The 27,694-nt window shown below is 34.5% G+C and overlaps 1 protein-coding gene across 1 annotated transcript in view; it reads right to left on the bottom strand.

The window, feature by feature from the left end:
- PPP2R5A (protein phosphatase 2 regulatory subunit B'alpha) overlaps positions 1 to 27,694 on the bottom strand; it is a 72,065-nt gene that overhangs the window by 33,853 nt on the left and 10,518 nt on the right. The window contains exons 2-3 of the mRNA XM_021682750.2: positions 6,591 to 6,787; positions 3,324 to 3,425 (exon numbers count right to left, since the gene is read on the bottom strand). Of these exons, the coding sequence (XP_021538425.1) occupies positions 3,324 to 3,425; positions 6,591 to 6,787 (299 nt within the window). The remainder of the gene's footprint in view (positions 1 to 3,323; positions 3,426 to 6,590; positions 6,788 to 27,694) is intronic.

The raw sequence follows: 27,694 nt of genomic DNA, 5'->3' as shown, positions 1-27,694 counted from the left end.
TCCAGGTGTGGCTGGGGTGGGGCTCAGTCGGTCAAGAGTCTGCTTTTGGCTCAGGTCTTGATCTGAGGATCCTGGGATAGAGCCCCACGTCGGGCTCCCTGCTCAGCGGGGTGTCTGCTTCTCCTTCTCCCTCTGCCCCCCGCTTGTGTTCTCTCTCTCTCAAATAAACAAATAAAAATCTGAAAAAAAAATTTTTCATTAAAAAGTACATCATAAGGGGGAATGCGACTAGTGCAGCCACTGTGGAAAACAGTATGGAGGTTCCTCAAAAAATTAAAAACAGAACTACTCTACAATCCAGTAATTACACCAAAGAATACGAAAACACTAATTCAAAAAGATATATGCCACCCCTATGTTTATTGCAGCATAATTTACAACAGCCAAATTATAGAAGTAGCCTAAGTGTCCATTGATAAATGAATATGGATAAAGGAAATGTGGTGTGTGTACACACACACACACACACTACATACACAATGGAATATTACTCAGCCATAAAGAAGATTGAAATCTTGCCATTTGCAGCAACATGGATGGATCTAGAAGTATAGTGCTAAGTGAAATAAATCAGTCAGAGGAAGACAAATACCATATAACTTCACTCACATGTGGAATTTAAAAAGGAAAATAATAGAACAAAGAAGAAAAGAGACAAACCAAAAAACAGACTCTTAATTATAAAGAACAAACTGATGGTTACCACAGGGCAGGTGGGTGGGGGGAATGGGAGAAACAGATGAAGGGGATTAAGAGTAAACTTATCACAGTGAGCACTGAGTAATGTACAGAACTGTTGAATCACTACACTGTATACCTGAAACTAATATAGCACTGTAGATTAACTATACTGGAATTAAAATTTTTTTAAAATCATAAGGAAAAGATAATACATTTACAGTACTGTACTGTATTTATCAAAGAAAATCTGCATATAAGTAGACCCATGCAGTTTAAACTCATGTTGTTCAAGGGTCAACTATACATAAAGAAATATAAAAGACAGTATAAATGTATTTTATTTAGAGCGCCTGGGTGGCTCAGTCAGTTGAGCATCTGCCTTCAGCTCAGGTCATGATCCCAGGGTCCAGGGCTCCTTGCTCAGTGGGGAGCCTGCTTCTCCCTCTGTCTGCTCTGCCTGCCGCTTCCCCTGCTTGTGCTCTCTCTCTGACAAATAAATAAAATCTTAAAAAAAAATGTATTTTATTTATAACTCATTTATTCTACTGCTCTATAAGACAACCACATAAAACAGTAATTACAAAACTGTATTGGTGGGCATGTAAAAAGATCTATTTTGTGCCGCACCTGGATGGCTTAGTTAAGTGTCCAACTCTTGGTTTTGGCTCAGGTCATGATCTCAAAGTTGTGAAATTGAGCCCTGTGTCCGGCTCCCTACTCAGTGAAGAGTCTGCTTCCCCTCTCCCTCTGCACCCCACCCCCATGCTCTGTCTCTCTCAAATAAATAAATCTTAAAAAAAGATCTAATTTGTATGATAATACCACAAATAATATCACAAAGGAGGTGGGGGAGGCAATGGAGGTATACTGGACCAAAATTGTGTATATTATTGAAATTAAGTTAGTATTCAACCAAACTAGATTGTTTTAAGATGCTAACTGTAATCCCCAGAGTAACTACTAAGAAAATAAAAAATACAGTTAAAAAAAACAAAGGCAGGGATGCCTGGGTGGCTCAATCGGTTAAGCATCTACCTTTGGCTCAGGTCATGATCCCAGGATCCTGGGATCTTAAAAAAAAAAAAAAAAAGGAATTAAAATGGTACCCTAGAAAATACCTGTTTAATACAAAAAGCAGTAATGGAGAATAGAAAAACAAAAAGGCATGAAACATATAGAAAATAGCAAAATGGCAGATGTAAATCCTATCTAATTACATTAAATGTAAATGGATTAAACACTCCAATCAAAAGGCAGAGATTGTTGAAACTGATTAAAAAAACATGACCCAACTTTTACAGACAAAATTTAGATTCAAAGAAACAGATTAAAAGTAAAAGGATGAAAAAGATATATCATGCAAACAGTAACCAAAAGATAGGTGAAGTGCCTATACTAATATCAGAAAAAATAAACTTGAGAAACTTTCTAGGTTATAATGACAAGGACCATCGAGATGGAAGATATAACAATTATAAACATAAGCAGCTAACAACACGGCCCCAAAATACATGAAGAAAAACCTGACAGAATTGGAGAGAAACAGACAATTCAACAACAATAGCTGGAAACTTCAATATCTCCCTTTCAATAATGGATAGAATAAAAGATCAACAAGGAAATGGAAGACTTGAACAACCTTATGAGCCGATTAGACCTAACAGATTTCCACAGAACACTCTACCAAACCACCACAGAACACACATTCTTCTCAAGCACACATGAAACATTCTCCAGAATATATGAGGCCTATATGAATATAGGAATATATGCATGTGAGGCCCTAATACAATCCTCAATGAACTTAAAGGATTGAAAACGTTCAAAGTATGTTCTCCAACCACAATGAAATAATTAGAAATTAGTAACAGAAAGAAATGTGGTAGTCACAAGTATGTAGAAATTAAACAAATTCCTAAATAATAAAGAAGAAATCACAGGAAAACTAGAAAGTATGTGAGGTGAATGAAAACAAAAACACAACTTATCAAAATTTATGGGAAACATGTTAAAACAAAAACTGGTATATAAATGTTCATAATAGCTCTTGTTACAATAAGCCAAAACACCCATCAACTGATTAATGGATAAACAAAATGTGGTATATCCAGAAAATGAAATATTATTGTCAGCAATTAAAAAGAATGAGGTATGGACACATGCAAGAACATTGCTGAACCTTGAAAATACTATGTTAAGTAAAAGAACCCAGACACAAAAGGCCACATATTAAATGATTTCACTTACATTAAATATTCATAACAGGCAAATCCATAGAGATGGAAAGTAGATTAGTAGTTGTCAGGGACTGTGGGGTTAGGGGAATGGGAAGTGACTGCTAATGTAAAGGGGGTTTCCATTTGGAGTGATGAAAAAATTCTAGAAATAGAAATGGTGATGGTTACACAGCATTGTGAATGTACTTAATGCCACTGAACAGTACACTTTAAAATGGTTTAAATGATAAAAGTTAAGTGTACTTTATCACAATAAAAAAAGTAAAAACATTTTGGGAAAAAGAAAATAATGGTAACACATTCTAAAAGTCAAATATTTTAAATAGACACTCAGATCTAAAAGAGAACCACCATGATTACAGCACTATATCATAAATGCAAAAATTGTCAATATATGTTTCATACTTGTATGTGAGGCCAAGAGGCCTCAAGCGTGGGTTCATCCTCTTCTGGATCAAAATCTGGATTATCACTTGGAGGAAGAGTACGGAAGATGTTAGCACTGATCTGTAAAGAAAAAGAAATTTAGATTTATGTTCTTTGTTGTATAATTAAATTAAACAATGTAAATGAAATATTTTAAAGATAACTTTAAGGAAAGAGTTAACTTGTGACTATAAGCCTAGTTCAAAACCTATAAACCTCATCAAGATATGAAAAAGGTAGGTATTTGTTTCTCTTTTCTCTATCCCATAACTATGACTTCTTCAGATGCCAACCTACTATAGATTACAGACTTCTTTTGGATTCCTCCTTCCTTAAATTACAAGTTGTTCTTTCCAAGTTTTTTTTTTTTTTTTTTTTTTTAAAGATTTATTTATTTATTTGAGAGAGCGAGAATGAGAGAGAGAGAGAGAGAGTACATGAGAGCGGGGAGGGTTAGAGGGAGAAGCAGGTTCCTCGCCGAGCAGGGAGCCCGATGCGGGACTCGATCCAGGGACTCCAGGATCATGACCTGAGCCGAAGGCAGTCGCCCAACCAACTGAGCCACCCAGGCGCCCCCTCTTTCCAAGTTTTGCTTCACACACACACACACACACACACACACACACAAAAGGAGGGGAGGGGATTATGGGGGGAAAAACATGAAGTTCCTAAACTCTACCTATCTCTAACTTGATCCTTTTCATCTTTCTGCAATTCCCTCCATATTCTAATCCAGCCATTTACTTACTTTACAATCCACAAGAGTTTGATAAAAGACCTCCTTTCCTATACACACACACCACACTAAGGAGAGGGGTGGGAGGGCAGAATACTTTCACTGCAATTACAGACATATTTTATAATACCCCGGTGGTGATTTAATGTATTTCATCTACTCTTAGCCTTTTTTTTAAAAAAAGGCTGATCTCTCTGAAATCAGGATGTGAGATTCTTCATTTCAGATTCAATGAAATACAATATTTATAATTTCATCATTCACACTGTCTCAGCACCAAGGTAAAGTTCACATCTTTTTTCTCTAGCAAAGGTTAGGCTGTGGTGCCAACTCACAATTCTTTGAAGAATGATGAACAGACTGAGAGACCACATGGTTTAGTAAACATTTAAGGCCATACTATTAAGGAGTTGGTCACCTGAAATAAACTATTTAGGGAATAAAGGATGAGACGAGAGCTGTTTGGTGGTGCAAGCAAATTTCCAACTATTCTTATGAAGTGGCATCTATGGTCAGCCCAAGAACTGCTAACAGTCAATTACTATAACCATAAGACTTAGAAAGTAATAACCTAGAATGTGATCTGCTAGAACTCAACATGAAGGCAGAACCAAGAGTTTGATGGATATCAATTTCACAAAGAATGGCAGAAAGTCACAGATAAAACTTGAAAAGGAAATATATCCTATAAGAAGGCATAATTTGCCTTTGAGATCATACTTACTATTGGGAGTAAAAAAAAAAAAAGCCTTGTAGCCACCAACAAATGTAATTGTACATAACAAATATACATAAGAGCTTTACAGGGCCAACAGGGTGAGTTGGCTTCACACTTGTCTAGAAATTAAGTGCCCAGAAGTTAAAAAAAAAAACAAAAAAACAAAACATACACACCCTTTTTCTTGAGGAAAGAAATTAAATCCCATAATTTATTATTACATAGCAAATTACAGAATAATTTGACTCAAATATTTGAGCATTTTCAATATGCAAATATTTAAGTCATTTCAATATCCAAGTCAATAACGTTAAGTAATCTCTACACCCAACATGGGGCTCAAACTCACACAAGAGTTGCATGCACTACCCACTGAGCCAGCCAGTCAATACCTTTATGGAGATAAAAATAAAGTACCTTTTCCAGTATTTTCAAAATTCATGAATACAAACAATTTGAAATGAGTAAAAATCAGTAAAATGAAAATATGTTCCCCTGAACATATTTTAATGATAAACACAAAACAAAAAAAAGAAGTTTATCAGTATTCAATATTTCCATTTTCAAACTGTCACTTTTTACTGTCTATTGAGTTTTGGAAGCCGATTTTATTTTGATCAGTGTTCTCTGTACAGCTAATCTTTTTTTTTTTTTTTTTTAAAGATTTTATTTATTTATTTAATTGACAGGGAGAGAGAGAGAGAGAGACAGCATGAGAGGGAACACAAGCAGGGGGAGTGGGAGAGGAAGAAGCAGGCTTCCGGCTGAGCAGAGAGCCCGATGTGGGGCTCGATCCCAGGACCCTGGGATCATGACCTGAGCTGAAGGCAGTCGCTTAACCAACTGAGCCACTCAGGCGCCCCTCTGTACAGCTAATCTTTTAAAAATTCTTTAAGGCTTTTATTTTCAATTAAAAAAAAAAAAAAACCAACAAAATTTTCTAGTACAGGGTGATGAAAGAAAACTCAACTAGTATAACAAGGCCAAATTTAGCTACATTTTATTCTTCCCCCAGAACATATATTAGGCAAGGGGAAGGAAATGAAGACAAGTACAAATTATACTTGCTGTAACCTTCTATACCCAGGTAACATTTAAGCTTCAATATGTACTCAGTGACTCTCTAATTACTCCAACTAAATTTTTTGTATTTTGTTACTGTGCACCAAAATACAAAAATCACAAATCCTAAACAAATTTCTACTATTTGATGGAGAATAAGGTTGAATTATTAATAAACAATATCCTAAACAACCTTACTAATAAAGTTAGCAGTAATTTATTTTTCAGAGATTTCATACACTTACTTATGTTGTTTAACTTTTCAAAGGTCCTGAGTTTTTATTAAAATTCAAGTGTTACAGACTCTATAAATATATTAAAGTATTCTAAATAAATATAATTTTTTAGATCTGACTCCTTTACCCAACTGCTGAAATGTACAGAATCCCATAGATTTTCATTGTTCCTCTCTTCCCACTTTAGACATTCTCCCTTAGTGACAAATTCAGCCCTATGATAATCATCTATCAGTCTGTATAATCTTAAGCCTACATCTTTCTCCGAAGCTCTGGATCTGCACTATCCAGTATGGCAGCCACCAGCCACTGCGGCTATTGAATTTTCAAACTATTATAGGCAATGACAGCATTATTGGAATGAATGGATAATCTTTCAAATGGACTACTTTAAAAACATTTTGAGTACACTGATTATTGCACATTTATTAAAAATCAGTCTCAGTAATTCATAATTACACCTCAGATCTTACTTGAATTTATATAAATCTTACCATTTTTACTATATCAGAATATGCTGATTCAACAATTACACCACGATTAGTTGAAACGTACTCAACCAGTTCATTCAGTGTTGCTCTTTTAATTTCTTTGCTCTTCAAGTCTGAAACAGAGTCCATGAAATCAAACAGTATACAACACTGCTGCAACTTCTGACAGAAAAGCTCTTGTTGTTCATTGGAAGTGGCATCTATAAATAAAAACAAAGAAAAACTTAGAAATAACCTACTCAGAAATTACCTTTAATATGCTTATTAATTTTATAGAAGCTATTTATACACATAAAGCTTCTCTCAAAAATATAGTGAGGAAAAAAAAATCTACTGAAAAATTCATCCATCTAATCTCATCATTCATGCCAGAAACCAGGAAACATAATGGACTTTTCCTCCTCTCTCACTATCTATAATCAATCATTAAATGTTACTGATTCTGTTTCTTTAACATACCTGGAATCTATCCTTTTCTTGTCATTCCCACTGCCATTTTAATACCCTCATCATCCATCATCTAGAATACCAAAGTGATATCCTAACTGCTCTTCTTGCCTGTTCCCATAACTACTACAACTTCTGATTTATCTTCTAAACAATCTCAAAAGCTAAAATCTTGCTAAAAGGAGAATCAATCTGATCACACTAAATACTTTTCAATGATCCTCCAAAAATTACAAGTGGAGGCTCAAACTCCTCAGGATTGTACACAAAATTCAGCTGTCTACTGTCAACAATCATCTCTCAACACTTTCCAGCATGCACCCTCACTTTGGTTAAACCATATTCCCTGCAACTTGTGAATATTTTACAGTTTCCTCTGCCTGGAATGCCCTTTTCCCCACATTCCCACCCTGGGAACACTCCCCATTTATTATATTTCAGCAGAAACATATTCCCCTCAGAAACTCTAAGACACTAAAGCTAATTGGTTAATCCACTTTTAGCCAAATGTATCTTAGGTGTGTTATCTCCACTGTAACATTTATTGTGCTGTATTCTATTTCAATTATGTTTTACATGTACAACACTCCTAAACTATGAGGCCACTAAAGACAGGAAACAAGTGTGATCTTTATCTCTATCTCTGTGTCTCTCTCTCCCTCCCCACCACCTCATATCTAGTACAGTGCCTGACATACAGCAGACATTCAATAAATGTTTATTTTTACCCTCTACTTATTATAAAAATATGGGCACATAATATTGATTTGATTCTAACAAATGTATTAAATCCTTTTGTTTCCAACATTTGAAAAATAACAAAACTTCAATTCTGAACTTTCACATCTGTAAACAAGGACCTTCAATTAGCTCAATTATTTAAGTTTCTTGACTACTGAGATTAAATTTTAAAAAATCATACAGATGTCTACTATACTGATACTTAGTTTGAAAAAGTATAAGATGTACACCTCTGCTCTTTGTAAGCTTCCCAATTATGCTAAATTTATTAGATTGGGTATGTGTTATACACTAGAGAAGGGGTGATTCGTTGAGCTGTAAAAATCCTTCTCAACTCATTCTGTACAGGAAATCCCTCAGTTTTCTCAGTTAGTAATACCTTTAACTATTTATAAAGATATCTATATCCTCATTATATAATTTTATATCTTTATTATAACATATATTAGATTTTTATATATAATTAAATTCCATTATAGTGATGGGGAATATAGGGGAAATAAGTGCCATACCTTTACAAGCTAACTCAGTTCTGAGTTTTAAAATATTTTTAAGCTATTTTTTCCTTATGCTAAAAGCAATACAAACTCATACAATAGCCCATTTTAATATGTGGTCACCTTGTTAGCCAGTCCGAATTTTCTTCTTCCTCCTGCTACCCACTCTTCAACATGAAATCACTCCTTTTCTTGTTCTCCAAAGGCCATGTGTTTGCTTAAACTCTTTTCCCTACCTGAAATACCATACCAGATTTCCTCCCCTATGTTTCCAAATCCTGCTCACCCTCTAAGAATAAACTTAAATCTCACATTCTCCACAAAATTTCCCTTAGGTAGTAGTAAGTCAGGATACAGTGATCCCTCCCTTCTCTGAACATCTACGGTACTCACAGTCTCAAACATACAGTTGAGTATGCATTATCTTCAAGCTTGTATTTAACAAATATTTCTTTTATTACCCACCAAAAGATTTCAGGCTCCTCAAAGCAAGGATCATTCACTAAACAAGGTTCCTTTTTATTTCTTTTACGTCTAGTGTAGAGTATATAAAGAGTCAACAAATATGTATTTGATGTTTGAAAAAACTCCTAAATTTGAGGTGTAAAGATTATGCACTGAAAAACAGGCTATAGAGTAAGCTCAAATTGGTGCTGGATATCAGAAGTGGCATGAATAGTAAATTATTACATCATATAATGCTTAAGAATTTACAACAATGACCATTTTATCAATAATCTACCTTGATGGTAGACTTAAATAGATTAAATGAGATAATGATCATGAAGCTGAGTGCATATATTTCAAAATAGAATATAAATGGAAGACATTCTTCTCTTACAGCACAGGCCAAAAGCCTCTGGCTAACATGTCAGAAGACACAAAATGATTTCTAGGATTGCCAAATAGAAGATTGAGGAATACGTTCCATACAAAGAAAAAAAAAAGCTTCCATTTGCTGGGCACCTAACTCTTGAGAATCTTCTCTAGAAAGAAATTAATGTTTTTCATAGCTTCTCTATTCAGTAATTCATTTCTTAACCTAAAGATTTATTTTTTCTCCTCCAGATGCTCAGATGGGATAGGTCACATCTGGATCTTCCCAAATATTAGAAATATTTAGAAATCAGTTAACATTTCAACTCCTTTGGCTCTGAGTTAAAACAGACATTTCCTTTTTTTTTTTTTAATTTTATTTTATTTATTTGAGAGAGAGAGAAACAGAGGTAGCATGAGCGGGGAGGACAGGGAGAAGCAGGCTTCCTGCTGAGTAGGGAGCCAGACTCAGGGCTTGATTCCAGACCAGGACCCGAGCCGAAGGCAGAAGCTTAACCGACTGAGCCACTCAGGTACCCCTAAAATAGACATTTCCAATCCTCAATTATTTTTAGGTATTAAAGAATAGAAAAATCTTTTCCCATCTAACCCTTCCTGTAAATACATGTTCTTATTAAGCAGTTTGCTGAGCTACATAATAAAAAATAATACCACTGCTAATATTAGTGTCCTTCATGCCAAACAGAATATTAAGTATTTCATATGTGCTAACTTTCAAAACAATCCTTAGCTCTGAAAGTTAGAGATGGCTTCCTGTCTTCAAGAGATTAGAAACTGCTAGGTTCATGACATGCAACATTTTTATATAGGTCAAAAACATTTTTATAATGGTTATCTTAAAAAAAAGACAATTATGGTATTCATCAAGAAGTTATAAAATATTTTGCACTTGTAGATGTTTAATATGTCCCAACTCTTAGGTACCTTTCTGAAACACCATTTACACTGAATTTTCTCATAAGAAAAAAAAAGAAAAGCAAAAAATGTATTTCAATAGATTGAAAAAATATCAGACTATATTCTGGCTATACTTCATAAATATGGATAACAACTTGTGAGAAAAAGAATGCATAATAATTCTCTTTGTTAAATGTAAAAAGCACTGACAAAATTTACATTGGCCACTTTATACTTTAACTTCACCATTAAAAGAATGCTTGCAAATGAAGTCTGTTATTCTCAATGATGTTTCAGTTTGGCAATGTCTAATATTTAGGCAGTAACGTCACATATTGTTCTGACTTGGTCATTTTTAGTGGGCTAATGTTAATTACCCGTTTGCCATTTTCAATGTGGATAATGTCTATTCCAATTCCTATGGTGATAACGTCTTTGCCTGGGATTCTCTATCTGCAATATTCACTGATGTTTTCTACCAGAAGTTCACTTAGTGGTTTAAAAATAAAAATACCTGTGGAAACATACAAGTTCACAGGAAAAAATCAGAACACCTTATGGTACTACATCATACAGTAACTAGAATGGTAGATGCACACAGTGTAATTGTTTTGCATCATCCCCTGAGTACAAGACAGCATTTGCTTAGTCACCTTGAAGTTAATTACCAGAAGAGACCCCAAATTTTTGTTGGAGCAGTTTAAACCAGGTCTTCTTGAAATGATGACATGTATCTATTTCAAATGGATTATTAATTTCTTCTAAAATGTGTAAATAAATCAGGAATAAAGGATGAGTATTTAAAATCCTAGTGACTGCCATTTAAATGAAGAGAGAAACCCAGTCCTGTCATTAACCTAGAAGTATATTTTGACTTCCCTAAGTATTTACTTGAGAGCAGTTTAGACCAGCAATTTTTACCAGTAATTATTATCACAGTGTATCATATTCAACAATTTAAAATGCCTTAAGTCTTTAAAATTCCTCAAGGAAATCTGATTACAACTTAAAAATATTATGACCTGAAATACCAATTTACATTTATCTCTTCAATAACATCAGAGCTAAGGATTTATTAAAGTGCTCTTCTAGAAAACATTACTAAATCCCCAATATGGAAATTACAGAAAATACAAGAAAAACTGCACAAAGAATTATCTAAAAAACAGATGTGCCTTGCCTTGCAAAATACATAATTGGTTTAAAGTTGACTGGAAGATGAGTTTTTCAAATGCATCTTAACTGTCTTCCATTTTTTTAAGACTGAAATTTGATACCACTAAAAAATTCTCACTACTGTAGAAATCCCTGCATGGTCTTAGGCAGAAGGAGAATCAAGACAACTCTAGGAAAGTGAGACATTTCATCTTTGAAGATCAACACAATTTTTAAAACTCACAAAAGTCCTGGGGCGCCTGGGTGGTGCAATCGGTTGAGCATCCAGCTCTTGGTTTCATCTCAGGTCATGCATGATCTCAGAGTTGTGAGACAGAGCCTGTGTGGGGTGTCAGCTTGAAATGCTTTCCCTCCCTCTGCCCCTCTAGCCTGTGCATGCTCCCTCACACTCACTCTCTCTCTAAAATAAATAAACAAAGCTTACAAACAAACAAAACAAAAAAACCTCACAAAAGTCCTGTTAGGTTTCCCTACTTATCTCTCATTTTTTTTTAATACACAGTGTAAATATGTACCCGGCTCACATTTTAAGGAATACTGCTCTAGAGAACTGTTTTTCAAGGTGTGAGTTGCAACCCACTGGTGCTTAGTAGATCATTTTAGTGGGTCGTGACCAGAATTTTAAAATATATATAAAATATCAGTATGTTGCAGGGCGCCTGGGTGGCTCAGTCAGTTAAACATCTGACTCTTGGTTTCCGCTCAGATCACGATCTGATGGGTCCTTAAGATCAAGCACCCCTACCCCCTCAGGCTCATGCGCAGGGGGGGGGAATCTGCTTGAGGATTCTCTCCCGCTGCCCCTCCCCCCACTCTCACATGCATGCTCTTCTGTCTCTCAAATAAATAAATCTTAAAAAAAAATTAAGGTGTTGCATGTATATGAGTACAATGTGTTTATAAAATGGGTTTATTATAGTTTGCAGTCAAAAAGTCTGACAGCCACTGCTTTACATTATGTAAAGTACTATCAGAGCCCACACTACATAGCATGCCCAAGATCACAAAACAAATCTGTAATGAAAATGGGATTCAAATCACTTAGAATGCAAGAACAAGTATAAGACTATAGTCTTTGAAATATCAACTGTTCCTCTAATAGCTGTATTCTAAATCCTTACCCACTTAGAGATTCACAATGCATATTAGAAATGACAAATTTGTTTATCTCTTCCCCATCACTCTAAGACTAAACCAAAAAAAAAAAGAATATAGGGGTGTGTGTGTGTGTGTGTGTGTGTAACCCCACAATAACAAAGAGAATGTTCACTAATATTAATAGAAAGGATCACCAGACATTCAAGGAAGGCCTTGAAACATGAAAGAAAACTAAATAAACAGAAAAAAATGACCCCAAAGGGTTAATTTAGCATATCACTTTGAAATTTCAGATGCCCAGGAGAAAAGACTAAAAGCTTTCAGATTAAAAAAAACAAAACAACAACAACAACAAACTCACAAAAGAACCAGAAGCAGATACCCATTAGATTTCTTATCAGCAAGAGTGATGCCAGAAGGGCGCCTGGGTGGCTCAGTCGTTAAGCGTCTGTCTTCGGCTCGGGTCATGATCCTGGGGTCCTGGGATCGAGTCCCGCATCGGGCTCCCTGCTCGGCAGGAAGCCTGCTTCTCCCTCTCCCATTCCCCCTGCTTGTGTTACTGCTCTCGCTATCTCTCTCTCTGTCAAATAAATAAATAAAATCTTTAAAAAAAAAAAAAAAAAGAGTGATGCCAGAAGATAATGGGGCTATATCATTCGAATTTGAATGCCAGTCTACAACTGTGTAACTAGCCAACTATCAATAAAGTATAATGATTCAATAAGGGCATTTTCAGACATGCAAATACTTTGAACAATTAGCACCCTCACAACCTTTCTTCAGAAATTACCTGAGGACATAATTCAGCAATAAAGGAAAAAAAGAAATGGAATCCAGGAATAGGGGAATCAATCCAGAAAAGCAGTAAAATCCTACAGAGCAACTGAGCCATCTATTAGAACAGGAGGAAAGAAGCCCCATGAGAGTGATGCCTACAGGAGGATCAATCAATGGGATATCTTATTATACGGAAAAAAACCTTGAGAGTATGTCAAAAAGTGCAAGAAAAATAAACACAATTAGAAACTCCAGGAAATACTAAAAAGACTATTTAAGGAAATGTAATTACATTATGTGGCTCTGAAGCCTATACAGTCACACAACATATGCCATGCTAACTGACTTTTGACTTTTAGAATTACAATTTAGAGAAAACTTAATATAATGGTGTAGAAAATGTTACTAAACTTAAAAATGTGAAGATAACTAAAGTTGAGGGTGAAAAGAGAGGAGAAACCGAGAGGCACCACCTTTCCAAGTTCATTTCCCTCTACTCCCCCTTTTATATCCCATATTCCATTTATGCTGACACCTGGAAGTTTCCTGTTTTATATGCACCGGCTGGAATGCACTCTCTCATCATTATTTTTTAACCCCTTCAGAAGCGAACACAAGACAGAGCCCACCTAAACACTAACCAATGAGAAAAAACTTTAGCCAAAGGATTTCAAGTCTACCAGAACCATTAATGGTGTTTAAACATGACTATATCCCCTGCTATGAGAGAATTAGGATATTTTAGCCTAATGCCATTATTTATAAAACTTCCTTTGTTCTAATTTCATACTTAGCAAGTGTACTAGTTTTAAATTTTGTCCACAAATTATCTGACACTCTTCTCTTCAAAAGGTTTAATTTAATCTCCTATAAATGTGGGCTGGACTTGGTGACTTGCTTCTAGGGAACAGACTCAGTATTGCGTTAGTGAAGCTACGTGACTTTCAACTCTAGGTCACAAAAGGGAGGCTATGTGACTTGCAAGACGGGTTCTTCCTAAAAAGAACCAGGGTCACACGAGGCCTCAAGGTTCATAGAATAAACTGTTAGAGAAAAATAATACCTATGTAGTTGAGGATATAGTCTGGTTGATTACACTAATTCATCTGATATTAGCAAACTGTGAAAATTTTTGAAGATCTAGAATCTTTATGAAAATGTGGTAAGGAAGTTTTACACTATACTCTTTGGTGTCAGTTTATGAAACTTATTTAGGAAGACTGTACCACTAAGTAAAGATATCTTTGGGCGCCTGGGTGGCTCAGTTGGTTAAGCGACTGCCTTCGGCTCAGGTCATGATCCTGGAGTCCCGGGATCGAGTCCTGCATCGGGCTCCCTGCTCAGCAGGGAGTCTGCTTCTCCCTCTCTCGCTCCCCCCCTTGTGCTCTTTCTCTCTCTCACGCTCTCTCTCAAATAAATAAATAAAATCTTGAAAAAAAAAAGATATCTTTGAGTTAATGTCTGAGGCTATTCCTCTGTCTTATACACTCAGATACATGGTTTCTTTTTATCATACACAGTACAAATATAAATTAACCAAGTTCATGACATAGTAATAAATGCCAGTTTATTAATTTAGGATGAGAAATCATTCCTCAGTGTACTATATTAGAATATTCCAGTTATGTATTCCTTAAGCAGGCCTAAAGAAGCAACCAAATCATAATCAGAATGATGTTTGCTGTTTTAATTTTCTAATGCTTACTAATAAATTATCCCAAATTTAGTGTCTTAAGACAATAATTATTATCACAGTTTCTTTGGGTCAGAGATTCAGACAGAACACAGCAAGGACAACTTATCTCGACTCCATGATGTCTTAAGGCCTCAGCTAGAAAACTAGAAAGAGGTGGAATCCTGTGAAGACTAAATCACTCATATGTCTGATAGTTAATTCAGGCTTTTGACTGAAGATCTAGCTGGGGCTAGTGCCAGAACCCCGTCATGTGGCCTCTCCATGTGAGTTTCCTCACAATATGGTGACTGAGTTCCAGGGTAAGTAATTTGAGAGGTCGGTCTAACAAAAGACACGAAAGACTCTTATGAAGAAAGCTAAAAACTTTTATGAAATATATAAAAGATAGGGCGCCTGGGTGGCTCAGTTGGTTAAGCGACTGCCTTCGGCTCAGGTCATGATCCTGGAGTCCCTGGATCGAGTCCCATATCGGGTTCCCTGCTCAGCAGGGAGTCTGCTTCTCCGGAGTCTGCTTCTCCCTCTGACCCTCCCCCCTCTCATGTGCTCTCTCTCTCTCATTCTCTCTCTCTCAAATAAATAAATAAAATCTTTAAAAAAAAAAAGAAATATATAAAAGATATAAATAACAGAGATAAACCATTATTATGAATGAGAAGACTCAATGTCTTCCCCTATGAATATACAGGGAATGCAATTTGGATTGCAACATGACGCTGTAATCAATCAACAGGGTGTTTTGTTGGAACTTGAAGAGTTGCTCTTAAAATTCATCAGGAAAAACAAAGAGCCAAGAAGAGCCAAGATGATTTTTAAGATGAAGGAGAGAAAACTAATCTTACTAAATATAGTAATTAAAACTACATGATTTGGGGCAGGAATAGATAAAAAGACCACTGGAAAAGAAAAAATAAGGTAACTTGGGACATTCTAGTGTAACATATACAGAAGATTAATATATAATAGAGTCGGTTTTTTTTCAATGTCAGTTGTGAATTTTAATTTAAAAAATTATGCTAGGACCACTGACTACTCATAGGGGAAAAAAAATTAGATCTCTCCCTCACACCATTTATAAAAATTAAGTCCAACCAGAGAACTAAAAGACCAAATGTGAATAGGAAAACTATAAAACATTTTATTTTATAACCAACTCTGGACTGGCATCCAGAATGCAGAAAAGAACATCTACAAATCAATAAGAAAAAGACAAATCTACAGAAAAGGGCACATGAAACATAAATGACCAATAAACATGAAAAGACATTCAACCACACTGGAAAGCAGAAAAATATAAGTATATAAAAACCATATATATGAATTTATGTATGAAATGCCATACTATCATTTCATACCCATTGCATAAGAATGACAGAAAGTGTGGCCAACATTTCTGCTTCCACCAGACTATCATTCCCTCTGTAAACTACTAAAAACTGGACAAAATATGTGAAATAACTGCTCTCAGATGCTGAAAAACAGGCAATATGGGACTGTGATCCCTGAGAGAACTAAAACAGAGTGAGGCCCACAATCATACCAGCCCTCTGTTAGCACTTTCCACACTGCACCATAGGGAGAAGCCTCAAAATAGCAAGCAGCCTTACTGAGCTAAATAGTAAGTGGAGATCAGGGTTAATGAGGTGGCTGGAATTTACACATTAAAGTACTAGAGAGAAAGGAACTATAGAGAAGGAATTTCTATTTTTCTATTTACAGTTAAGTGATGATACAACTTTTTTATTCTGCTTACATAGCAAGTCTTTTCTAAAAAAAAATTTTTAAGAGCGAGCAAGACACAGCACATGCACATGTGCTGGGGTGGGGAGGACAGAGAGAGAGAATCCCAAGCAGACTCCATGCTGTGTGTGGAGTCTGACTTGGGGCTCAATCTCACAACCCCAAGATCATGACCTAAACCAAAACCAAGAGTCAGAAGCTTAACTTACTGGGCAAGTCATTTTTGAATATAAAACCAACCTTGGATTCTGGCATGAATCCTACATGATCATGATATATCACCCTATTTATATGCTGTTAAATTCAATTTACTAATATTCTGTATAACATTTTTGCATCTAAGTTCATAAGGGATATTGGTAATTTCATTTTCTTATAATGTCCTTGTCAAGGTTTTTAATTAGGATTCAATGAATAGGTATAAGACTTGTTCAGATTTTTGTTTCTTTTTGTGTCAGTTTCAGAAAGCTATTTATTAAGGGATTTTCCCAATTCCTTTTTAAATTTATTGGCATAACTATATACTTGAAAGCTATAAATTCCTAGGAAAGAGTAAGGTACTAATTATTACTACAAAGGAAGCTAAAATTTTAGCCACAGGAAGTACAACTTCTAGCAAGACAAGGTAAAAAGCTCCACCAGAACTCTGCCCAGGGAAACAGATGAAAATTATTTTTAAAACAAACTTTGGAAGCCTCTGGAAATGGTCCTAAGGCAAAAAGCAAATGAGGAAACATCTATCTAAGAATTATGAAAATTTGTTAAGAACAACAAGAATGTGTGGTATTTGAACAAAGATAGCTACCTGCCTCTCTCCTCCCAGCTTAGCTAGGCAGAAACTCCACTCTAGAGATGTGCAGCCAAGGACACAAGGATCCCTTTACCACCAGCTCCCTGTCAGATAGCTTTCTTCAGGTGAGGAACTCTAACCCTGCCCATAACTATCTATTACTGAGACTAAGTTCTGGGCCAGTGCAGTTGAGAAGAGGGGCCCCCTTCTTTTGCCCAACTCCTGGGACAGAGGCTCTATTTGGTGCAGCACCACTGAGAATACTGGGGCTGCCATTACCTTAGTTCTGGTCTATAAAGGTGGTAGTTCCATGCTGGAAGAGGTAAGCCAAAAGATCCAAAAAGATCTCAAGCTATTGCTCCCTCTCCATCTCCTGCTCAGCTCCTGAAGTGGGGTGTCACTCAGAGAGAAACATGCCATTGTCCCTATCCCCACCCAACTCTGGAAGCTCTAACTCAGAAATTTTGCTGGGGGGAGAAACAAACCATAAAACAGCTGTTAAGTCTCTTCCCAAAGGTACTGACTTCTTTTCTAACAGAGCATAGAAAAGTTCAAGGTTAGGGGTGCTCTCAAAAAACGTGGGAGTTGTGGTGAAAGGCAATGGGAAGATTTATAGATTCAATGAGGAAACAGGCTTTAGCCAGGTAGTTTACAGGAGAATACCAGGAAAAGAAACAGCTCGGAGGAGCCCTCCTGGTGTCAGAACAAATATCAGACACTGACCTCAGGAACTATTCCTTCAAAGGAGCCTGAATTTAACTGGATTAGTCAGAAAAAATTAGAAGAACAATTTATGCCCCAGAGCATTGTTGAAAACAATTAAATAAGCTGGAAGTCACTGGAATTTAAAGTTGGGGGTGTAGTTAGGAAAACACAGAGAGACCTGTCCAAAGCATATCATCTCAGGGTGTTTACTGGCATGCCTAAAGCTGCACCTCTCCGAGGAACAACATTAGACCAGTCACTAAACAAAAAAAAAACAAATAACACCACCTCTGAGGGGTGGGGCCAGTACCCAGCACTGTGTTGCTATAATAGATTAAATACATTATCTAAAATGTTCAGTTTACAACAAAAAAGATTATAAGATATGCAAAGAAACAGGAAAGTATGTCCCATATACAAAGAAAAAAAAAAGGGAGGCAACAGAAACTGCCTGTGAGAGCAACCAGATGTTGGATTAACAGAAAATGACTTCAAAGGAGCCATTATATATATTCAAAGAACTAAAGGTAACCACGACTAATGAAGTAAAGAAGATGTGATTATGTCACATCAAATAGAGAATATAAAGAGACAAAATTTACCAAAAAAAAAAAAAAAAAGAGAGAGAGAAAGAGAGAAACATGAAAATTCTGCATTAAAAAGTACAATAACAAAATGAAAAATTCACGAGAAGGACTCAACAGTAGATGTGAAATGGCAGAAGAAAGAATCAGGGAAGTTTGAAGATAAACTGAAAGAGATTATAAAATCTGATTAGAGAAAAAAAGGTGAATAAAAATGAACAGAACTTCAGAGATCTGTGGGACACCATATAGTATACCACATGTACATAATAGGAGTACTAAAAGAAGAGGATAAAAAGGAGCAAAAAAAAAAACAAAACAAAATTGAAGAAATAATGACTGAAAACTTCCCAAATTTACTGAATAACGCTAATCTACATACCCAGAAAGCTCAAACAAACTCTAAGGAGGAAAAATCTACGGAGATTCCCAGTTACACCATAATAAAAGTGCTGAAAGTCAAAGACAAGGAGAAAATCTTGAAAGCAGGAAAAGAAAAACAACTAGTCACTTACAAAGGTTAAGATTAACAGTTGACTTCTCAGCAGAAATAGCGGAGGCTAGAAAACAAAGTAACGTATTCAAACTGCTCAAAAACAAAAAAAAAAACCTGTCACCAAAAATCCTATATCCATCAAAGCTATCTTCCAAAAATTAAGGTGAAATAAAGACATTTCCAAATAACAAAAACTGAGAGGCTACCCAGTCTGCCTTACAAGAAACACTGAAAGAATTCCATCAGGCTGAAAGCAAGTGACCACAGAAAGTAATTCAAATCCACACACAAAAAACAAAGAACTTCAGTAAAGTTAATTATATAATTATAAAAGGCAGTATTAATAGTATTAATGCATATTTTTTTTTTTCTCTTAACTGATTCAAAAAACACTGTATAAAGTAATGTATATACAGATATATATATACACACACACAGATACATTTATATATATTTATATATACACTTACAGATATATATATACACACCTCCATACATATATTTATATATACATATATACATATTTATATATATAATATATATAACATATAATAATATATATAATATATAACATATAATAATATGTATATAATGATTATATATATATATATATATATATATATATATATAAATAAGATGTTAGGTCATTACCATATAGAAATGTAATACATTTGCCAATAACAGCACAAAGGAGGTAGGTGGGAGCAAACCTGTACTAGGTTAAAGAAATAACTACTGATGGTGAAATAGTAACTACAACAATGTACTGTTGGGTCTGTAACATTAATAAATGTAACTGAATAACAATAATGCCTTAAAAAGGGGGAAAGGAAATAGAGGAATATAAAAGTAATGTTTCCGGGCACCTGGTGACTCAGTTGGTTAAGTGACTGCCTTCAGCTCAGGTCAGGATCCTGGAGTCCCGGGATCAAGTCCCGCATCGGGCTCCCTGCTCAGCGAGGAGCTTGCTCCTCCCTCTAACCCTCCCCCCTCTCAGGTACTCTCTCTCTCTCTCATTCTTGCTCTCTCAAATAAGTAAATAAATCTTTTAAAAAAAATAAATAAAAGTAATGTTTCTATATCTCATTGGCACTGAGCTAATATAAATCTGAAGTTGATTCTATTAATATGTATATAAGCCCAAGAACAACCACTAAAAATAAACACAAAAAGATGTAGTAAAAAAAAAATCATTAAACAAACTTAAATGCTTCTTTGAAAAATATTCACCTAATAGTAAAGAAAGCAGAAAAGGAAGAATATAGCAAAGAAAGGACACAAGACATAGAAAAAAGAAAAGTAAAATGGCAGGCATAAATCCAACTATATCAAAAAATAACATTAAATATAAATGGAATAAACAATCCAATCAAAAGGCAGAGATTTCATATATAATAAAAAAAGACCTAACAGTATGCTGTCTCCAAAATATAAGCCATGGATTCAAAGACACAGGTAGACTGAAAGTAAAATGATGGAAAGTGATATGTCATGCAAATAAACACAAGAAGGCTAGAGTGGTATACTGGTATCAGATAAATAGATTTTAAAACAACAGAAAAAATTATAGAGATAATCATTTTATGATAAAAGGGTTAATTCATGAATAAGATGTGACAATTATAAAAATATGTGCACCAACTAAGAGTTCCAAAATATATGAAGCAAAAACAAAAGTGAAGAAAGAAATGTATAATTCAACAATAACAATTGGAGACTTCAATATCTGACTTTTAATAATGGATAGAACTAGACAGAAGATCAAGGAAATATAAGACAACACTATAAATCAACTAGACTTAAAAGACTTCTATAGAACACTACAGAATTTATATTTACTTTAGAATACTCACCCCAACATCAGCAGAATATATATTCTCGCGTACACATGGAAGTCTCCAGGAGAGACCATATGCCAGGTCATAAAACCAACCTCAAAACAATTAAAAACAGAAATACTACAAAGTATGTCCTCGGACATGGTAGAATGAAATTATAAATCAGTAACAGAAAACAAATTGGGAAACTCACAAATATGTAGAAATTAAACCATAGACACTCCTTAATAACTAATGTATCCAAGAAGGTGTCAAAGGAAACTCAGAAAATACTTTGAGACAAATGAAAATGAAGACACAACATACCAAAACATATGGGATGTAGCTAAAGCAGTTTAGAAGGGAATTTATAGCTGTAAATGCCTACAGAAGAACAAATAAAGATCTCAAATCAATAACCTAACTTTTGCAATTGCAAGTGATCCAGAATAGCCAAAACAATCTTGAAAAAGAAGAACAAAGTAGGAAGACTCATACTTCTCCATTTCAAAATGTACTACAAAGTGACAGTAATCAAAACAGTGTGGTACTGATGAAACAACACAATATAGATCAGTGGAACAGAACTGAGAGCCCAGAAATAAAACCATGTACCAACTGATTTCAACAAGGGCCTCAAGATCATTTAATGGGGAAAGCATATTCTTTTTAACAAATATGCTAGGACATCTAAATAGCTACATGCAAAAGAATATATTTGAACTGTTACATCACATCCCATACAAAAATGAACTCAAAATGGGTCAAAGACCTAAAAATGCAAGGGCTACCCTATGTAATTCTTAGAAGAAAACATAAAGGTAAACCTTAATGACCTCAGATTTGGGGAAAGATTCTTAGCTATGACACCAAAAGCATGAGGAACAAGAAAAAAAAGATTATTTGGACTTTTATCAAAACTAAAAACGTGCACTTCAAAGAATACCATTAAGAAAGTGAAAAGACAAAGGGACTTGTATTAAAATATATTAAAAATTATAATAATTAAAAATAAAAATTAAATTAAAAAATAATTTAAAATTTTTTTTTACATTTTTGAAAAAGATTTTATTTATTTATTTGGCAGAGAGAGACACAGCAAGAGAGGGAACACAAGCAGGGGGAGTGGGAGAGCGGAGATGCAGGCTTCCCGCAGATCAGGGAGCCCGATGCAGGGCTCGATCCCAGGGTTCTGGGATCAAGTCCCACATTGGGCTCCCTGCTCAGCAGGGAGTCTGCCTTTTATAGCAACTTTATTCATAATAACCAAAAGGTAGAAACTCAAATGTCCATCAACTGATGCATGAACAAATAAAATGTGGTGCTAAAGCCATACAATGGATCATTACTCAGCCATAAAGAGAATGAAGTACTGAAACATCTACAACATGGATGAACCTTGAAAATATGCTAGATGAAAAGAAACCAGTGGTATAAAAGACTTAAAAAGACTATATACGATTCCATTCATATAAAATGTCCAGAACAGGGAAATCTATAGAGACAGAAAGTAGATTAGTGGTTGCTTAGGGAAGGGGATGGATGAGATAAGGAGTAATAGTTAAGTAGTATGGCATTTCTTTTTGAGATTATGAAAATGTTCTAAAATTGACTGTAGTAATGGTTGCACATTACCTGTACATATACTAAAAGCTACTGAACTGTATACTTTAAATGGGTGAATCATATGGTATATGAATTATATCTCAATAAAGCTGTTAAAAAATTTTAGTTCAGTCCTGGTCTCTAAAATATTTTCATATCAAATATGCAAAACATTAAAGTTTAAAGCATTAAAAGCAAGTAGAAGTTTAAAGATCAGTTGTGATTTAAAGGTCAAATGCCACTAACCAATAATCATAAAAACTTCATTCTACCACAAATGTATACACAACACATGCCTAGGATACCCCTGTTTTGTCTTTATGCCATCTATACTAATTTATATGGAACATGTAAATGAAAACACAAAAACCACCACATAAAAGGAGAAAGAATATTTTATCAATAGGGCTATATAGGGTTGGTTTTTAAAATTTTTTTTTTTTTAAAGATTTATTCATTTGAGAGAGAGAATGGGAGAGCACGAGAGGGAGGAGGGTCAGAGGGAGAAGCAGACTCCCTGCTGAGCAGGGAGCCCGATGCGGGACTCGATCCTGGGACTCCAGGATCATGACCTGAGCCGAAGGCAGTCGCTTAACCAACTGAGCCACCCAGGCGCCCTAGGGTTGGTTTTAATAACAGTTCACTGAATAAAAAAGAATACATTCCATAAAGTAAGATAATTTGGAGTTTTCCCTTATAATGGAGTTTTGCTGGTATGTTCTCAAATTCATGTTACCAGAAAATCTAGTTTATATTCATTTCTCTTAAGACCTCAAATACCAAATAGAAGAACAATGCAATTTTAATATATTATCATAAAACCTTTCTTTTCTTGCCCATTTTCATAAAAGTCAATATGATAAACTAAACTTAAGGATAACCAAATTATTTCAAATTGTTCATTGTTAACCCTCTATTTTAGATCTAAGAATAGTTTAAGGTATCAAGTATAATTTGTAACAGAAATAAATTTTATAGGTATAATTTTCCTTAATGGAAAAACGTGTCATATTTCCAATTACTGCTGCTCACATTTTTGAAATCTAAAGTAGGATCTTATATAGGATTCATGCTACAAATTATAGAACAAGCACCGTATCATAGCAACCCAGCAATACCACTACAGTGACACGCTGAGGATGCAATCCAAGATTCTAATTTAAGAAACTGGCACAGAATATAGGACATGTAGCTTTTTTTGGCAATACTCCTAGAACATTAATAACTAAGACTCTAAAATCAGCTTTTATTTGAAACTTTAGAGGATCAAACTATTATAAAGAAACAAAAGAAACATTTATTAACAAATGATTCACAGGAAGGCAAATAGAACTTTGTTAAGGATTTATGATTTCATTAAAATTGAAAAATGGTTGGAAAAAACTAGAGGCATCACCTTTTAGGAAATATGAATACATGCATCCTACCAATTTGATATCATTATCAAATGATATACATTATCAAATGTATATCCTAATATACAAATATTGTTTTAAGAAAACTGCTAGAATACTATCTAAAACTTTAGAGAATATTTCTATGCTTTACTCCATTACTATTCAAATGTGAATACATCCACAACTATTGCATTATAGAAGAATAAGAAGGCACTGTTTGATTTTTATCTCAAAAAAATTAACTTTGTTATCTTTTATCTTTGAAAACAACTTGATAAAGTAGAAAAGAACAAGAAATGAGGATGAGCTAATGGGGCTTGTTATATGAATTCCCTGGAATGTAGAAACTTGGACTTTTGGAAGTAGAATATTGAAAAACACGCTCTTGAGAGAGTACAGGCATATTAACTCATTTCATTGCACTTCGCAGATACTGCATGTTTTACAAACTGAAGGTCTGTGGCAACCCTGCATTGAGTAAGTCTATCGGCACCATTTTTCCAACAGCATTTTCCAATAGCTCACTTCATGTCTGTGTCATATTTTGGTAATTCTTGGAATATTTCAAACTTTTTCATTATTTTATTTGTTATGGTGACTTACGATCAGTGATTACAACTTTCTGAAAGCTGATTAGCATTTTTTAGCAATAAAATATTTTTAAATTAAGGTAGGTACTTTTTTTTTTAGATATAATGCTATTGCACACTTAAAAGACTACAGTACAGTGTTAATATAACTTTTATATACACTGGGAAATCAAAAAATTCATTTGACTCACTTTATTGTGATATTTGCTTTATTGTGGTGGTCTGGAACCAAACCTGCAATATCTTTGAGATATGCCTATAAATGGAATATCTGTGTCATCTGCTTAATTCAATGTTTTTTGGTTTCTTTTTTCTGTGTGATAAATTATGAAACACTGTTTTTGCTTAATTCAATTTGAATATAAAATCTGTTATTCATTAAATAAAACAGGTTTTTAGAAGCATTTTGTTTCTCATTTGGAATTTTTGGGGAACAAGAAGTATTAAATCTTTACAGATCAATGCCTCTATAGCTATTTTCAGTTTTGATGACTGTGATGAAGTTCCATCTGGCAACTACTCCTCCCTGTGACTCCTAAGAAACACCTGCTACTGTGTTAAGGAAAGGGATTAACAATTTAACAAGGTTGTTCAAGTCTCTAGAACAGGCCCAAGGTCTACAAATACTCCCACTTCCCCCCATAGATGGGCTTCAGGGTGGTAGTGAATCCAAGAACCCTAAAATTATATATACAATATTGTATATGATATTTTCTGAGAAGATGATGCATTTCTTTAATCAGGTTTTCTAAGAGATCCATGTATAACCTCCCTAAAATTAAATATCAGTGTTCTTAGAAATTATTTCCTCTCCTTTTAATATAAGGAATTTTTTAATCAAGGTTTAAAGTAATTTGATTTAGTATTTCCACATATAAAAACTTTATTCAGAAACAAATCTAAATTAATTTTAATTTTTTCCTTTAAGAAGTATACTATTTCTAATATTCAATTAAAGTAAATAGTGGGTTACATGCAGAACAACATACATTATATGATCCCACTTAATGGGAAAATATAGAAAGATACTCAAAATTTTAAGAGACGTTTCCTCTGGGGGTTTTTATTTTCTATCCTTGTAAGATTCTTTTTTGACTTGATTTTAACAGTGAAGTCTGTAAGTTTTTATAAAAATAATAAAACCACTATAAAGGAAATAGGGTAGTTAAGAATATGACATATCTTATGGCATAGTCTTTAAGTGAGTTTATTTTAGAAAACCATGAAAACTGAAACTCACTCATGACTCACAGCAAGTACAGTATCCTAAAATAGTCATTCCTATTCCACAGAAGCTACTTTTCTAGACCTTAAAAAAAAAAAAAGCAGTTCTCAAAATACCAAAATATGTTATGTGTAAGGTCATCCATGTGGTCGAAATTAAAAACAGGATATCAAAATATATGAAAGACCAAAATCAGTGCCTGGGTACTTGGTAGCTAGGTAAAAGCTGGGTTATTTTTAAGTTTCCTAAATGAATGATAGAAATTTCCTCTGAAGGAAACATGACTATTAAAACTAAATGCCCCTTAAAAGGTGCATTGTTACATTTACTACTTTATTTCCATTTTGAATTCAAATTTGGGCTGGTTCATTCACTGGAAGGACAAACGTATGTGGAAAACTACTTAAGCAGATAACATCGTCCAATTTGTTTTTCTAGAGGTTTTATAGGAGAATAAAATCAGTAAAGCGACAGATGAATTAACCCAACTGACTTTTATATCCAAGTCTTAGTTATTTTGCCTCAATTTATTTCCTCCCTCAAATTGGGAAATAATGATCAGAAAGACTATGCTAATGTGGCCACAAACATAAGGGAGACTGAAATATACACAGCATTTCCAAAAGAGAGGCAAAAATAAGTAGAGTCTGATCAGTTCCTGATATTCCATAATAACTCATTAAAACTGCTAATTATAGATTATAACTTTAACTCCAAAACATAAATCTAGCTCTGACAAAAGTGCTGAGTGATTAAAAGTTCACTTCATCTTGTGTCTCAGTACTCATTCATAAAACAAATGTTAAATGTTCTCCAATGAAAATTTTACATTACTTAAAAAAGGGAGGAACAGTGCTGTGCTAAAAGGAAGACACCAAAGAAGATCAATTATTTTTATATCAGCACAAGAAATAAAAATCCTCTGCATTGAAGATTCTTAGAAAAATGTTCAATAGTGGTCTACTTGCCCAGGACCTAAAAGAATTCAGTATCTTGACAAGGTTCAATTACTATTATTTCTCCTTTGTACTGTTAGGAAATAAGGTATTAATATTGCTTTAGTGCAGGCAATACACATCTTCAGTTTAATATTATAGAGGAAGAATCAAAAACCAACTGAAAAGATACTGAGCTACATATGACCTGCACAAACATATAACCTACCTGTTTTTGTTTCTTCATCAAAAAAATGCTAAATTTAGGGTTGTATGTAAACATTATGGGACTCAGTTATAAGTCAGTATAAAATTGTGAATCACTGCATGACACAAAATGGTGCTTTTCTTTAAGTCAATCTAATAGTTTTTGCTTCATTATTTCATTCAATAAGTAATAAAACCAAGAACTGATTACCTAAATACTGGGGAAGAAGATACAGATCTCAGTCTTGGAGCACTTAACTTACACTCTAAAGGCAGAAAACAAATAAGTAACTCTAACCTTACTCATGCACTTCTCCCAACGTATTTTGTGATGTCCCTCATACATACACCATCTGGTAGACACAGACATTCCACTGAATAGTGAATAGATAATCCCAATTTGGCCAGAAGACCAAGTAGCCAACATCACAAACTATGACCATTTTCTAAAAGGCAAACTTGAAAATCTTCTAATTAATGTTTAGAAGTCATAGAAATTACCAAATGGGTACTCCATGATTCATGCTTCCAAAAGAAATCTATTTGATATCCTTACTTGGGTTTCCAAAAGACATCTCAAACTTCAAATTTCCAAAATTCAATTCTGGATTTTCCCTCTATATCTGGTTCCTTCTTTAATGTATTCCTTCTCAGTGGTGTTAGACCTACCCACTCAGTGGTCCAAGCTAAAGCACTGGAAAATCACCCTTGATTCCTACCTTCCTTCTCCACCTCCCCTCAAATAATTAACAAGTCCTATCTAAGATATATCCCAAATACATCTTTCTTTCCATTTCAACTACTACCACCCCTAGCCCAAGTCATGCCATGTCTCACCTTGCCCTAATAAAAT

Source organism: Neomonachus schauinslandi, chromosome 6 (assembly GCF_002201575.2).
Source record: "Neomonachus schauinslandi chromosome 6, ASM220157v2, whole genome shotgun sequence".
Taxonomy (NCBI): Eukaryota; Metazoa; Chordata; class Mammalia; order Carnivora; family Phocidae; genus Neomonachus; species Neomonachus schauinslandi.
This window is presented reverse-complemented; position numbering and strand designations above follow the sequence as displayed.